Source organism: Amblyraja radiata, chromosome 24 (genome assembly GCF_010909765.2).
Source record: "Amblyraja radiata isolate CabotCenter1 chromosome 24, sAmbRad1.1.pri, whole genome shotgun sequence".
Classification (NCBI taxonomy): domain Eukaryota; kingdom Metazoa; phylum Chordata; class Chondrichthyes; order Rajiformes; family Rajidae; genus Amblyraja; species Amblyraja radiata.
In genome coordinates, this window is record NC_045979.1 from 4,179,602 (window position 1) to 4,192,832 (window position 13,231).

The following is a 13,231-nucleotide window of genomic DNA, read 5'->3' on the forward strand; positions in this document are numbered from 1 at the left end:
CTATCTCCCCCACCCTAGTCGCATCAGAGAGACAGAGTCCCCCAAGTCCTTACCTTCCACCCCATCAGCCGTCACATACAACACATAATCCTCCAAATTTTCCGCCACCTCCAACGGGATCCCACAACCAGCCACATTTTCCCATCTCCACCCCTTTCCGCCTTCAGCAGACACCCTTCCCTCCGCAGCTCCCTGGTTAACTCATCCCTTCCCACCCAAACAACCCAGGTACATTCCCCTGCAACTGCAGAAGATGCAACACCTGTCTCTATAGAAAATAGGTGCAGAAACAGGCCATTTGGCCCTTTGAGCCTAATACCTCCTCCCTCGACTGACCAGGGACCGACAGTCCTTTCAAGTTAGGCAGAGGTTCACATGAACCTTCTCCAACATCATCTACTGTGTCTGTTGTTCAAAATGTGGACTCTTATACATCGGTGAGACCAAACGTAGACTGGACGATCGTTTCGGGGAACATCTTCGCTCAGTCCGCGTGAACCAACCTGATCTCCCAGTTGCTAAACACTTTAATTCTCCTTCTCATTCCGTCACAGACCTTTCTGTCCTTGGTCCCCTCCATTGTCAGAGTGAGGCTAAACGCAAATTGGAGGAACAGCATCTCATATTTTGCTTGGGCAGCTTACAGCCCAGTGGTATGAATATTGATTTCCCTCACTTCAGGTAGCCCCGGCATTCCCTCTCTCTATCCCTCCTCCATCCAAGTCGCGCTAGCTTCTCATTTTCACCCTACAAAGCTAACAATGGCCTGTTTCCTTTATCATTGTTACTTTTTTGCGTATCTTTCATTCATTGTTCTTTATGTCTCCACATCACCGTCTAATATCTCTCAATGAGGTCTCCCTCAACCTTCCTATCCAGCGGGTAGAGGCCCAGTGCTGTCAAACTCGCATCATATGCATTAACAATCATTCTTGTAAATCTCCTCTGGACCCTCTCCAGACCCCGCACATCCTTTCTCATATATGGGGCCCAATTTTGCTCACAATACTCCAAATGTGGCCAGACCAGCGTCTTAAAGAGCCTCAGCATTCCATCTCTGTTTTTGTATTCCAGTCCTCTTGATATAAATGAAACAAGAGATAGAGACGGTGATATAGAGAGATACAGAACAAATGAATGAAAGATAGGTAAAAAAGTAAATGATAAAGGGAACTGGCCATTGTTAGCTGTGTGCTAGGTGAAAACGAGTTACAGACAATGAGACTCAACAAGACGACTTTGAAGCTAGAACAACAACTTGGGCGGGGGGAGGGACGGAGAGAGAGGGGATAGAAACATAGAAATTAGGTGCAGGAGTAGGCCATTCGGCCCTTCGAGCCTGTACCGCCATTCAATATGATCATGGCTGATCATCCAACTCAGTATCCCGTACCTGCCTTCTCTCCATACCCTCTGATCCCCTTAGCCACAAGGGCCACATCTAACTCCCTCTTAAATATAGCCAATGAACTGGCCTCGACTACCCTCTGTGGCAGAGAGTTCCAGAGATTCACCACTCTCTGTGTGAAAAAAGTTCTTCTCATCTCGGTTTTAAAGGATTTCCCCCTTATCCTTAAGCTGTGACCCCTTGTCCTGGACTTCCCCAACATCGGGAGCAATCTTCCTGTATCTAGCCTGTCCATCCCCTTAAGAATTTTGTAAGTTTCTATAAGATCCCCTCTCAATCTCCTAAATTCTAGAGAGTATAAACCAAGTCTATCCAGTCTTTCTTCATAAGACAGTCCTGACATCCCAGGAATCAGTCTGGTGAACCTTCTCTGCACTCCCTCTATGGCAATAATGTCCTTCCTCAGATTTGGAGACCAAAACTGTACGCAATACTCCAGGTGTGGTCTCACCAAGACCCTGTACAACTGCAGTAGAACCTCCCTGCTCTTATACTCAAATCCTTTTGCTATGAAAGCTAACATACCATTCGCTTTCTTCACTGCCTGCTGCACCTGCATGCCTACTTTCAATGACTGGTGTACCATGACACCCAGGTCTCGCTGCATCTCCCCTTTTCCTAGTCGGCCACCATTTAGATAATAGTCTGCTTTCCTGTTTTTGCCACCAAAATGGATAACCTCACATTTATCCACATTATACTGCATCTGCCAAACATTTGCCCACTCACCCAGCCTATCCAAGTCACCTTGCAGTCTCCTAGCATCCTCCTCACAGCTAACACTGCCCCCCAGCTTAGTGTCATCCGTAAACTTGGAGATATTGCCTTCAATGGATGCAATGGTTACTTGAAGTTAGAGAAAGCAATATTCATACTTCTGGGTTGTAAAATGCCCAAGTCCTTCTAATCTCCGGCACTGGGCAATGTCATAAACCACATGTGGAATCATGCTCAGGAAAACATATGCGCATTGAATCCCAGCCACACACACAACCCCTCAAGCACAAATCAGAAGTAAAATGGCATGTAAAGCATTCAAACAGAAACAAAAATATGGCCCAAAAGTTATACCATTAAAGTTATCTTAAAAGTCAGCTAAAATTCCACAGTACTATTCTGGTTTTGGCTGGGATTTATTGTCCTGAAACACAAAGTGAAATCGAGGGAATAAAATGTCTGAGGTTTCGATCCTAAACGTCACCTAATCCCTTTCCCCCAGAGATGCTGCCCGATCCGCTGTTTGTGTCTAAAGCAACTTCTGCAGTTCCTTCCTACACGAATAAAATGTTTAATTATGCGTCGAATTTGCCTCTTTAATTCGGCTGAGCATGATGCACCGCCCGGGGCGCTAGGACCCGGAGAGTGTGTGTGTATATTTGCCCCTCCTCTGACCACAGTGACTGCCGATTTCCCTCCTTCACTAAAACCGCAGGCATGTAGCGCCGAGTCCTGCCCTTCTGGCCAGCTGCGATCACAACGTTTGTCATGTCCTGCGCCGACCGGCAAGACCTGCCGGCAGCTGCCCCATTCACAGCATGGACCAAAGAACTGTCTTGCTGAAATTCCTCAAACAAGTTCAGGGCAAGAAATTCAGCAAGGACCAGAATATTTCCGGGGAGTTTCTGGTAAGACCATTGTTGAAACTACTTTGAAATGTACACGGCAGCCGCTGAACGAGGCAAGCAACAGGCGTGAGACTGACTGACTGACTGGGAGAATGTCTCACACTCAGCATTTAACCGAAGGACGGGTTTCATAGTTGGGGAACTTTGAATCTCTCTCCGGGGGAGGGAGGCAAAGGTCTGGACCTGGGGCTCCTGTACTTAGCGGGTCTTCATCATGAGCGCCTCGGCGGGCTGTCAACTAAACACGTGTCCGGGGCTAGTCGGGCGAATGAGCAAACAGGTTTGGCCAAAAACATTGGGATTAGGGGTAGGCGGAAAGGTAGGTCGAGAATTACGGGACTTGGCACCAAGGGTGCTGAAGGTAACGCTGCCAATTCTGGAGCCATTAAACACAGGGCGAATAGGGGGCCGGGGTAGTCGCCCTGAAATTCTTGCCGATATTTATCCCACTGTCACAAAATGCTGGAGTAACTCAGCGGGACAGACAGCATCTCTGGAGAGAAGGACTGGGTGACGAGAATTGGTGGCGCAGCGGTTCGATCCCGACTATGGGTGCTGTCTGTATGGAGTTTGTACGTTCTCCCTGTGATCTGCGTGGGTTTTCTCCGAGAACTTCGGTTTCCTCCCAAACTCCAAAGATGTACAGGTTTGAGGTTAATTGGCTTGTCCAGTATAAAATTGTTCAGTGCTCAGTGATGCTCTACCTGGAACTTTTCAGCGTACTACATCCAGCGACCCTTCTTCGGCTTTGGGGCGATTGTGGCATTGTTGTTTGTGGGATCCTGCTGTGTATAGTTTGGCCGCCACCTTTCCCACACTGCAGTTGTGAGTAGTGTCTACTTTCCAACATTGACTGTAAGGCACTTTGGGATACACACTCGAGTCTACTACACCTTTTTTCTGAATTTGACTCCTGGATTTTGTGGGGGGGGGAGGTGTTCTTTCAGGACTATCTCTAAGGACATAAGGACACAAAGTTTGAAAGGGAATAAAAGTGCATCGCTCCTCATGATTGTTCAGTACAGTTTAGTTTATTGTCACGTGTACCAGGGTACAATGAAAAGCTTTTGTTGAGTGCTAACCAGTCATCTGAAAGACAATGCATGATTACAATCGATCCATTTACAGTGTACAGATACATGACGCGTTTAGTGCATAATCAAAGTACGGAATGTTGCTATGGGAATAGAGATTTAAGTGTGTGGAGCGATTGTAATATGTGATCCAGGGGCCACAGTTTAAGAATAAGGGGTAAGCCATTAAGGGGTAAGGGCATCTACTACACACGGTGCCTCAGGAAGGCCGTCAGCATCCACAAAGACTCCTCTCACCCTTGTAATAGCCTGTTCGAACTCCTACCTTCCGGCAGACGTTAAGGCGTTCTACGCCCGCACCTCCAGACTGAGGAACAGCTTCATCCCCAGAGCTGTCGCTGCTCTGAACCGGCCCCGCTGAGTGCCCCACCCCCACCCCATGAACTGTATTCACTCACATCGACCCGGCAGACACATTTGCACTTTAGACTGTTTTACAGTTTTTTTTAATAAATCATGTTTCGTGGGGTATCTAAATTTTATGAGTTGTTTAAATTATGACTATCGGATGGAAGCTGCTTACAAAATCTCGTTGCACCTATGTGCAATGACAATAAAATATATTATTATCATTTAGAACGGAGACGAGGAAACACTTTTTCTCACGGAGAGTTGTGTGTCTGTGGAATTCTCTGTCTCAGAGGGCAGTGGAGGCCGGTTCTCTGGATGCTTTCAAGAGAGAGCTAGATAGGGCTCTTAAAGATTGCCTTAAGTCAGGGGATATGGGGAGAAGGCAGGAATGGGGTACTGGTTGGGGATGATCAGCCATGATCACATTGAATGGCGGTGCTGGCTAAAAGGGCCGAATGGCCTACTCCTGCACCTATTGTCTATTGTAGATCTGCTTCTGTGGCTAGCAGGCAAATAGTCTAGACCTAGATTTAGCTCTTAGTGCTAATGGAATCAAGGGATATGAGGGGAAAAGCGGGAACGGGGTACTGATTTTGAATGATCAGTCATGATCATATTGAATGGTGGTGCTGGCTCAAAGGGCCGAATAGCCTACTCCTGTACCTATTTTCTATGTTTCTAATCATCTGGCTTGGGCACCATCTTGGAAGCCATCATCCATTATCTGCCTGGCAGATTACCTGGCAGATTTGAGCAGGAGGGATGTGTCGTCACCTTTTATATGGATGAACTGAGAGTGCAGAGGCTGGCATCCCAGCAACTGAGGTTGTTACCTGGAAGTGTGCAGTTTTTCACAGGGAATGTCTGGGACCCGGTTGGGAGTATGTCAGCATTTGTAAGGAAACCCAGATCATGTCATTATTTGTAGCAGATCCTGGCCAGTAAGTTTCAGTTTGCAGGACTTTACAGGAGTCTGCTAGTCTTTTCATGGAGCCCTGAGAATGACAGCATTTGCACGCGGGCGGCCTTGTGTGCTTCTGAAGTGTTCCATTGTTTAAAAGTGGTTGTTGCGCAAAATGGCCTAAAAGAACCACATCCGTATTGAAAATGAAAATTAATCCTTTTCTCTAAGGTGAACAGGTCTTTAATTTGGGTCAAGATTATTCTAAACCTGTTAAACAAGACATTTTGCAGGAAGTTATTTAGTTAGGCCACATACCGATATATCACATGACATTCTAAAAACCATCCTTAAAGCAATTGTAGATATTTTTGAAAGATGCTGGTGTATTTCTGGCACATATATAGCTTGTTGTGACTGGGTGAAGGTTAGTACATGGTCTGAAGGAGGGCTGCCTTATAACTGGATATCACGATCATTGTAAAATTAGAGAAATCACAAGGTCCGGCCAAGAATGTCGAGGCCAGCTTTGCAAAAATATCCTTCACATCCTCCCATAAAGCATTTTATTAAGTGCATGTGTGTGTACATGTGTCATGAATCACCATGGTCAATCATGCAATCTTATATAAAGAAGGATGCCCACCATGCCTGTATTGTCTCTTTGATTGAGATATTCAATTGATCCAATTTTTCAACTCTTTCTTCATGGGCAGGCTAAGTTGTTACTGGACAATTATCAACCCAATTTCCTTTTGATGGATATGCTTGAACCAATCTTTCATTGACTTTATCTGTCATTGCCATTCACTTTCAAACATATATAGAATATAGAACACAGCACCAATACAGCCCCGGCGGCCAACTGTGACTGTACCAACCATAATGACAATTATTCTATCTGCCTACATATGATCTGTATCCCTCTATTCCCCGCCTGTTCATATATCTATCTAAATACCTCTTAAGCATAGCTGGCATATCTGCTTCAACCACCTTCCCTGGCAATACATTCCAGACATGTACAACTCTTGATGTGTGTGGAAAAAAACATGCATTGCATATCTCCATTAAATTTCCCCCTCACATCTTAAACCTATAATCTCCAGTGTCTGACATGAAAATTACTATTTGCCCGATCTAAGTCTCTCATCATTTTATCTTTTTTTTTTTATCAGGTCACTCTTCAGCCTTAAAATCTAAACAAAACATTACACATTTCTCTGTTTTCTCCTTATAGGTAATATATTCCAATCCTGGCAACCTCTCTGCACCCACTTCACAACCTCCATATCTTTCCTATAATGTGACAATCCAATACTCTAAATGTGGCCGAACCAAAGTTTTATACAGATGCAACATGACCACCCAACTCTTATACTGAATGCCCCAGTCAATGAAGGCAACCTTCTTTACCACTCTCCCCATTTGTGTAGACATTTTTACGAAGCTATGGACTTGCACACCATGATTTCACTGTACGTCAATGCTTGTAAGAGTCCTGCCATTTACCGTTTACTTTCCTCCTGCATTTGATGTTCCAAAGCTCATCACCTCTAACGTCCATCTTAGGTAAAGAACAAAGGAGGACCCGGCTTGGGGGGGAACCACATGAGGAGCGGGGGTGGGGGAGGGGGGAGAACAAAGGGGGACCGAGCGGGGATACTTTGTAACTTTGTCAGCACCTTCATGTGGTGACTATTTGCATACCTTGGGTATGTAAGCAAAGAATTTCACTGTGACTTGTCACATGTGACTATAAAGTATTCATTCAACCATTGAATTCCATCTGCTATTACTCTGCCCAAATTTTCAACTGATCTGTATCCTGCTGGATATTTTGTCAACTTCCTCATTATCCATAACACCATCAATATTCATGGCATCAGCAAACTTACAAATCAGATAAAATATTTTCATTTATATATTTAATAGTAAGATTAAACGAGAACTTACCAGTTTGAAGTTTGATCTGTATTTTATGAGGAGTTACGATGAGGGATTACGTGAAGAAGCCCGCCAGGACGCATGCGTGTCATTCTTCAAAGCAGCGGTGTGAGATCACAGATAACTGTAATGACTAAACATAGTAAGATTAGAGAACAGGTACCAGTTAAGTATATGATCTGGGTGGGAGCGGAGGGCACGTAATCCCTCATCGTAACTCCTCATAAAATACAGATCAAACTTCAAACTGGTAAGTTCTCGTTTAATCTTACTATTTTACTTCGGAGTCACGTGAGTGACTACGTGAAGATTTTAAAGCTCTGTGATTTCATGCCGTGGAACGAGTCCATGCATCGCGTCTGCCTTGACTGTGGGAGGAATTGTGTTAACATAATTTGGACATGAATTCGACTTTGAAATCATAAAATGTTTAACACAAGTTTATAACCCCTTTTATGGGTTTAATTTAATTTACAGAACTTAAATTGTTTCTGCAAACGTTCCAGGTTTCATTACTGGTTTATTACAAAATAATTGGAATGTTTCCCCTCCAGACCATCCTGCTGCCTTGAGGATTTGGTCCATTGGTACATCCAACTGTATGCTGCCGATGTAGCTGCAGCCCTGGTGGAAAAGATTTTTTAAAATTTTAGTATCCACCCCAGCCTGGGTTAGCAACTGTTTTAGCCATCTTGAGATGGTCTGGACCGTCACTCTTGGTGTGGTTGCTAGTGGCTGACCAAAATGTGCCTTTTCATAGCCTCTTAGGATATTTGTTTTCTTCATGTATAACGACAGATGTCTTATTATATACAGACGGTCATCTGTTGGGTATGACCTAATTGTATATTGAGGCCTGCTGATCCCTTTTTCTGTTCTGCTATTATCTCAAAGATATGAAACTTAATTTTATCTGTTGAGAAATTATGTTGTCCAGTCTAGTGTTTGTGGTGACTGTATCCTTCGTGCCGTGACCAATACCTTTAGTATGACTGTTAATGTCAGTCTGGTTAGGGACAGAACTGTTGCTGGAGACCAATTCCTGAGCATCTTCAGGATTATTCTTACATCCCATATTTGGGAGTATCTGGTTCTTGGGGATAGTATTAAAAATTCCCCTCATAAGTTTTGTACCAGTGGGTGAGTCTCAACAGTGTAATGCTCTGTCCCCTGCCATCGGTAAGTCGATAGGGCACTTCTGGCGCAGTTGATGGCACTGTAACTGAGCCCCTCGTCATATTGGAGGCCTGCCAGATATTCCAGAACAGATTGGATGTTCATGTCTCTGATTCCACGTTCGATACCACTGGGAACCATGGTTGTAGGCCAATCGGGTACTATTAATACCAGATGCAGAGTCTTGTTGTATTTCCTTAATACCCGACTGATGAGGCAGGAAAAAGGAGGGAAAAATGCGTAAATAAACAATTCCCCTTAATGGAGCGAAAAATACATCTGTCGCCGCTGCCTCAGGGTCTGGTTCCTGCGTAACATTACTTGATAACCGGTGGTTAAGTCTGGACGCGGATTAATCGACATCTGGAGTTCCATGTTTTGCTGTGATATCAGCAAATACTATTTTATTCAACATCCATTTGTTGTTTTCCATAATTTGCGTGACCTAGTATTTGCCACTGAATTTAGTCTTCCTGGTAGGTAAGTGGCTGATATCCAAATATCTCTCTGGATACACCATTGCCAATTTGTATAGCCAGGTTGTCACATGATGTCGATTTGTTTCCACCCTGTGGTTATTGTATGCTACCACGGTGGTATTGGTATTGGTGGCTCCCCACCCAAGTGCACTGGTATCAGATTGTAGGACCTTGGAAAGGTTACTGACAATGCTTGGATAGGAACAAGGCAAGATGTTGTCTATCCACCATTTTAGTTCCATTTTAGCTTGATTGGTAGTTTTCACAGATCTGTCAAAGTGATCTGCATAATTTAGAGTGCTTGTATTTTGCTCTCTGTTTGTTTTGGTAGTGAGGTCCAAAATTGTGGCTGGAAAAAAGGCAGCCATTATTATGCCAATTGCTTTGCTACCAATCTGATGGATGGTTTGCTGATGTCAGTGAGGTTATTGCAACCTCTATTAAATCTCTCGCCTTTCCCTTAGGCAGAGTCACCGACATGTGAACTGAGTCAAAGGTGAAACCCCAGGTAGTCCATAGTAGTGGAAGACGTTAGTTTAGATTTAACTGGATGAAAATAAATCTCAGTTTTCCAAATAACTTTTTTGTGGCTGTTACAGTTTGGCCAATTCCAAAGTTTTGCCTATAATGAGTGTGTCATTTAAATATGCCATGTACAGCCTGGGCTGATGATACCCATTTGGCAGTGCTTAATACTGTCAGAGTTGTTCCATCCAGTAGAATTTTTAAGTAACATCTGTGGTCACCTCGTATAGGCACTGAATGGTAAGCATCTTTTAAATCGATGCTGTCCATTGAAGCAACCTTTGGGTTATATTGTTAAGCAGTAACAAAGGTATCTATTTTGTCTTTGATAAATATATAGGACACGAATTCTAATAGTTCGTGTTGAGTTTCTCAATTACATTATCATGTGAAACCGCTTCAGTTCAGCTTGCGCTTTTGATTCCCTTATCAAAAGCATGAACATTCGGTTCAGTATATATTGAACTGGAGGGCTGTACTAGTGCGTAAACTCTGTTGTATATCCCTGGATACTGCTTAATCATGCTCCGTGCATTCAGAAAAAAGAGTGTAAACTCTACCCAATCTCCGTTCCCATTGTATATTGTAGGGAACCAGACCCACCTACCTCTACAGTTTCTAGTGGCAGGTTTACCTCTTGTAGGTTCTTCGCTGCTGTTGTAGCGCTGGAGTCTGGATTTTTCGGTTTTGTTCGGCGATGGGGGTCCGCATCTTCCAGGAAGGCCGGCCTGGGCCATGGCCTTTAAAAGACTCATGTTTTGGATACCGGTCCTTCGAGCTTATCTTTTCTTCTGCGGACCCCTCTTTCAGGTCAGCCCAGAACTGACCCGCAGTGCTCCCCTCTGACGAGGTATAAGTATTGTGCAGCCCTCAAAGAGGTACTGCTGTGGGTTTATCATAGGTCCCACAGTGACCCGACTCCATCTCCCGGAGTCTGTCATATTGGAGCAAAGCTCCATACACCGCTTCTTCCGTTACAGCGCTCTCGGGCGCTGGCCGCCTGCGGTTATTCAAAGTCGGACTCCTCTGAGTCCACGACCTTGTTTGTTTTGTGTCTAGCCTTCCCGCCTAGCCGCGTGGACCTGGCTGGTGCGGAGGCGACATTGAGCACAGCTGATCCCACTATGGGTGATCCAAGTGCCGCTGGCTGCTGCTGGTTGCCCGCTGCTCCACGGTCCTCCGTTTCGAGCTTTGTCCTTACTGTTCTTCCGTGGAGTGGATATGGCCCGTGTGGAGGACATCTGGCACAGCTGGTTTCATCTAGCCCACCAGCTTTATCGCAGCCCGTTGTTTCTGCACCTGCAATTAGCAAGGAAATACAAAAAGACTGCAACTCTTACCTGCAGGTCCAAGTTAAATCGTAGCTACGGGTGAACGTCGTTCCACCCCGTCTGCTGCCTTGCTTGACTGTCAAAAGTCAACTTGAAGTAAATATGAATGGTCTCCTGCCCGGCCGTGGTGTTCTGGCCGGAGTGGAAACCAAAAGTCGGCACTGCTCTTCCTAAAGCGGGAGATAAAACGTGCCTACAGCTGCTGCTGGCTGCCTGCGATTCCGCTGTCTTCCCCAGCCAGCTTCACTAGCAGCACTTGTGGACACTCCTTTGTCCAGCTTCCCCTTCTGTAAAGACCCATGCGGGGAAAAACATTAGTTTTGCTCCCTCTCCCGCCCTGACCGGTGTGGGAGCGAGTCGGGAGAAAGTTGGACACAGCTGTTCCCATAACGGGAATTAGCATGCCTTCTATTCTCCTATGTCCCCTGGTTTTAAAAAAGGGGACAGAACATAAATACAACCCACTGTCTCTGTGGGTTGTTGGCTCTGATCCTCTACCTGTTTGGGGTGAAGTTTTGGCACTTGCTCCCTTATGGGAGATGCTGGTGCCGACATTAGTTGCTGCCTGCTGTTGTTCAGTAAACGGCAGCGACGTCTATGGCTCTGGCTGCCTGCTGTTGTTCAGAAACGGCAGCGACGTCTGTAAAGAAAAGGTAAGGAGAATTCTCTTACCTGTGCTGGTTCTCAGCCTGCCGTTTGGGAGGAACGTCCTTCCTCCCGCAGCCCCACGGACCCCGTAGCGTAGGTCCTTGGGCTGTTGCCGAGATGTCGGGCTGACGGCTCCAGGGTACTCCTGTCGGCGTTCTTCCCCCCCCAGCTGAAGTCGCACGAACTCCCGCTAAGGGACTGTCGTGCTAGTGGCCGTTTGCTGGCTACCTGCTGTTGCAGATTCCTCCCTTGCCAGCTTTCAACAGCCTTCCTGTAGGAAAAGGTAAGTAAATAACGACGTTCCCTTACCTTTCTGTTGCAGGTTCGAAACTCTGCCGTTTGGGAGGAACGTCCTTCCTCCCAACAATGACGAGTTGCAATGCGTGTAGCGCAATGACACGCATGCGTCCTGGCGGGCTTCTTCACGTAGTCACTCACGTGACTCCGAAGTAAAATGCATACTACAAACAGAGGTCCCGGCATTAATCCGTGCAGAACATTACTGGTCTATGACCTCCGTCAGAAAAACACCCCTCTACCTCTGCCCTCTGACGCCAATGACCAAGCCAGTTATGTATCCAATTTACCAACTCACCACGGATCCAATGTAACTTGATCTTCTGGACATGTCTGCCACGATGGACCTTGTCAAATTGTTTACTAACGTCCACATAGACAATATCCACTGTGCCCTACACTCAGCAATTCTCATCGTCACTTCCTCAAAAAGTACAGTCAATTTGTGAGACAGGAAGCCATGCACAAAGCCAGGTTGACTCTCCCAAACAAGTCCCTGTTTTTCCAAAAGCGAGTATATCTTGTCCCTGAGAAGTTTCTTCAGTTAATTTCCCTACCACTGATGTAAGCTCACTGGCCTATAATTTATTGGTAACAACATTGGCTATTCACCAATCATCCGGCATCTTGCCTGTGGCTAATGAGGCTACAATGATCTCTGACAAGGTCCCACTCATCTCCTATGTTACTTCCCTCAGTTTCCCAGATACCCCACACCAGGTGTATGGGGACTATTTCACCGACACTCAGCACCTCCTCCTTGACATTAACATGTCTTCTCCTTGGTAAACACCGATGCAAAACAGTTGTTTATTATCTCACGTTTTTCTCTGACTCCTGGCATAACTTTCCTTGCATGGACATACCCTCTCCCTAGTGACACTTTTTAATGGATGTATAGGATGCCTATGTTAATCCTAGTCGCCATGGAAATGTCATGGCCCATTATAGCCTTTCTTATTCCTTGTTTATTTCCTGCACGCTTTATATTCCTCTTGGGCCCTGTGTAAAATAGCTTGGTCAACATGGTGGCACAGTTTATTGTTCCGAGGTTTCACTGCTCCAGTGACCTGGATTCCATTTTTAGTTTAGTTTAGAAATACAGTGCAGAAACAAGCCTTTCGGCCCATCAAGTCCACACTAACCAGCGATCCCCGCAAATTAACACAAGCCTACACACAGTACGGACAAATTACATTTATACCAAGTATACAAACCAAAGCGAATTCAGCTACAAACCTGTATGTCTTTGGAGTGTGGGAGGAAATCGAAGTTCTTGGAGAAAACCCACGCAGTCACAGGGAGAACGTACAAATGCCGTACAGACAGAACCCGTAGTCGGGATCGAACCTGGCTCTCCGGCACTGCAAATGCTGTAAGGCATTCTGACTTTGATTCTGTCTGTGTGGAGTTTGCACATTCTCCCTGTGATTGGCTGGGTTTCCTCCG

At 45.5% G+C, this 13,231-nt stretch overlaps 1 protein-coding gene across 2 annotated transcripts in view; it reads left to right on the forward strand.

Moving 5' to 3' along the window:
- The first annotated feature begins 2,829 nt into the window (after positions 1–2,829).
- The window catches only part of ptpn22 (protein tyrosine phosphatase non-receptor type 22), a 116,817-nt gene continuing 106,415 nt past the window's right edge, over positions 2,830–13,231 (forward strand). For both annotated transcript variants that reach the window (XM_033042284.1, XM_033042285.1), the window contains exon 1: positions 2,830–3,033. In XM_033042284.1, the coding sequence (XP_032898175.1) occupies positions 2,944–3,033 (90 nt within the window). In that variant the 5' untranslated portion in view covers positions 2,830–2,943. The remainder of the gene's footprint in view (positions 3,034–13,231) is intronic.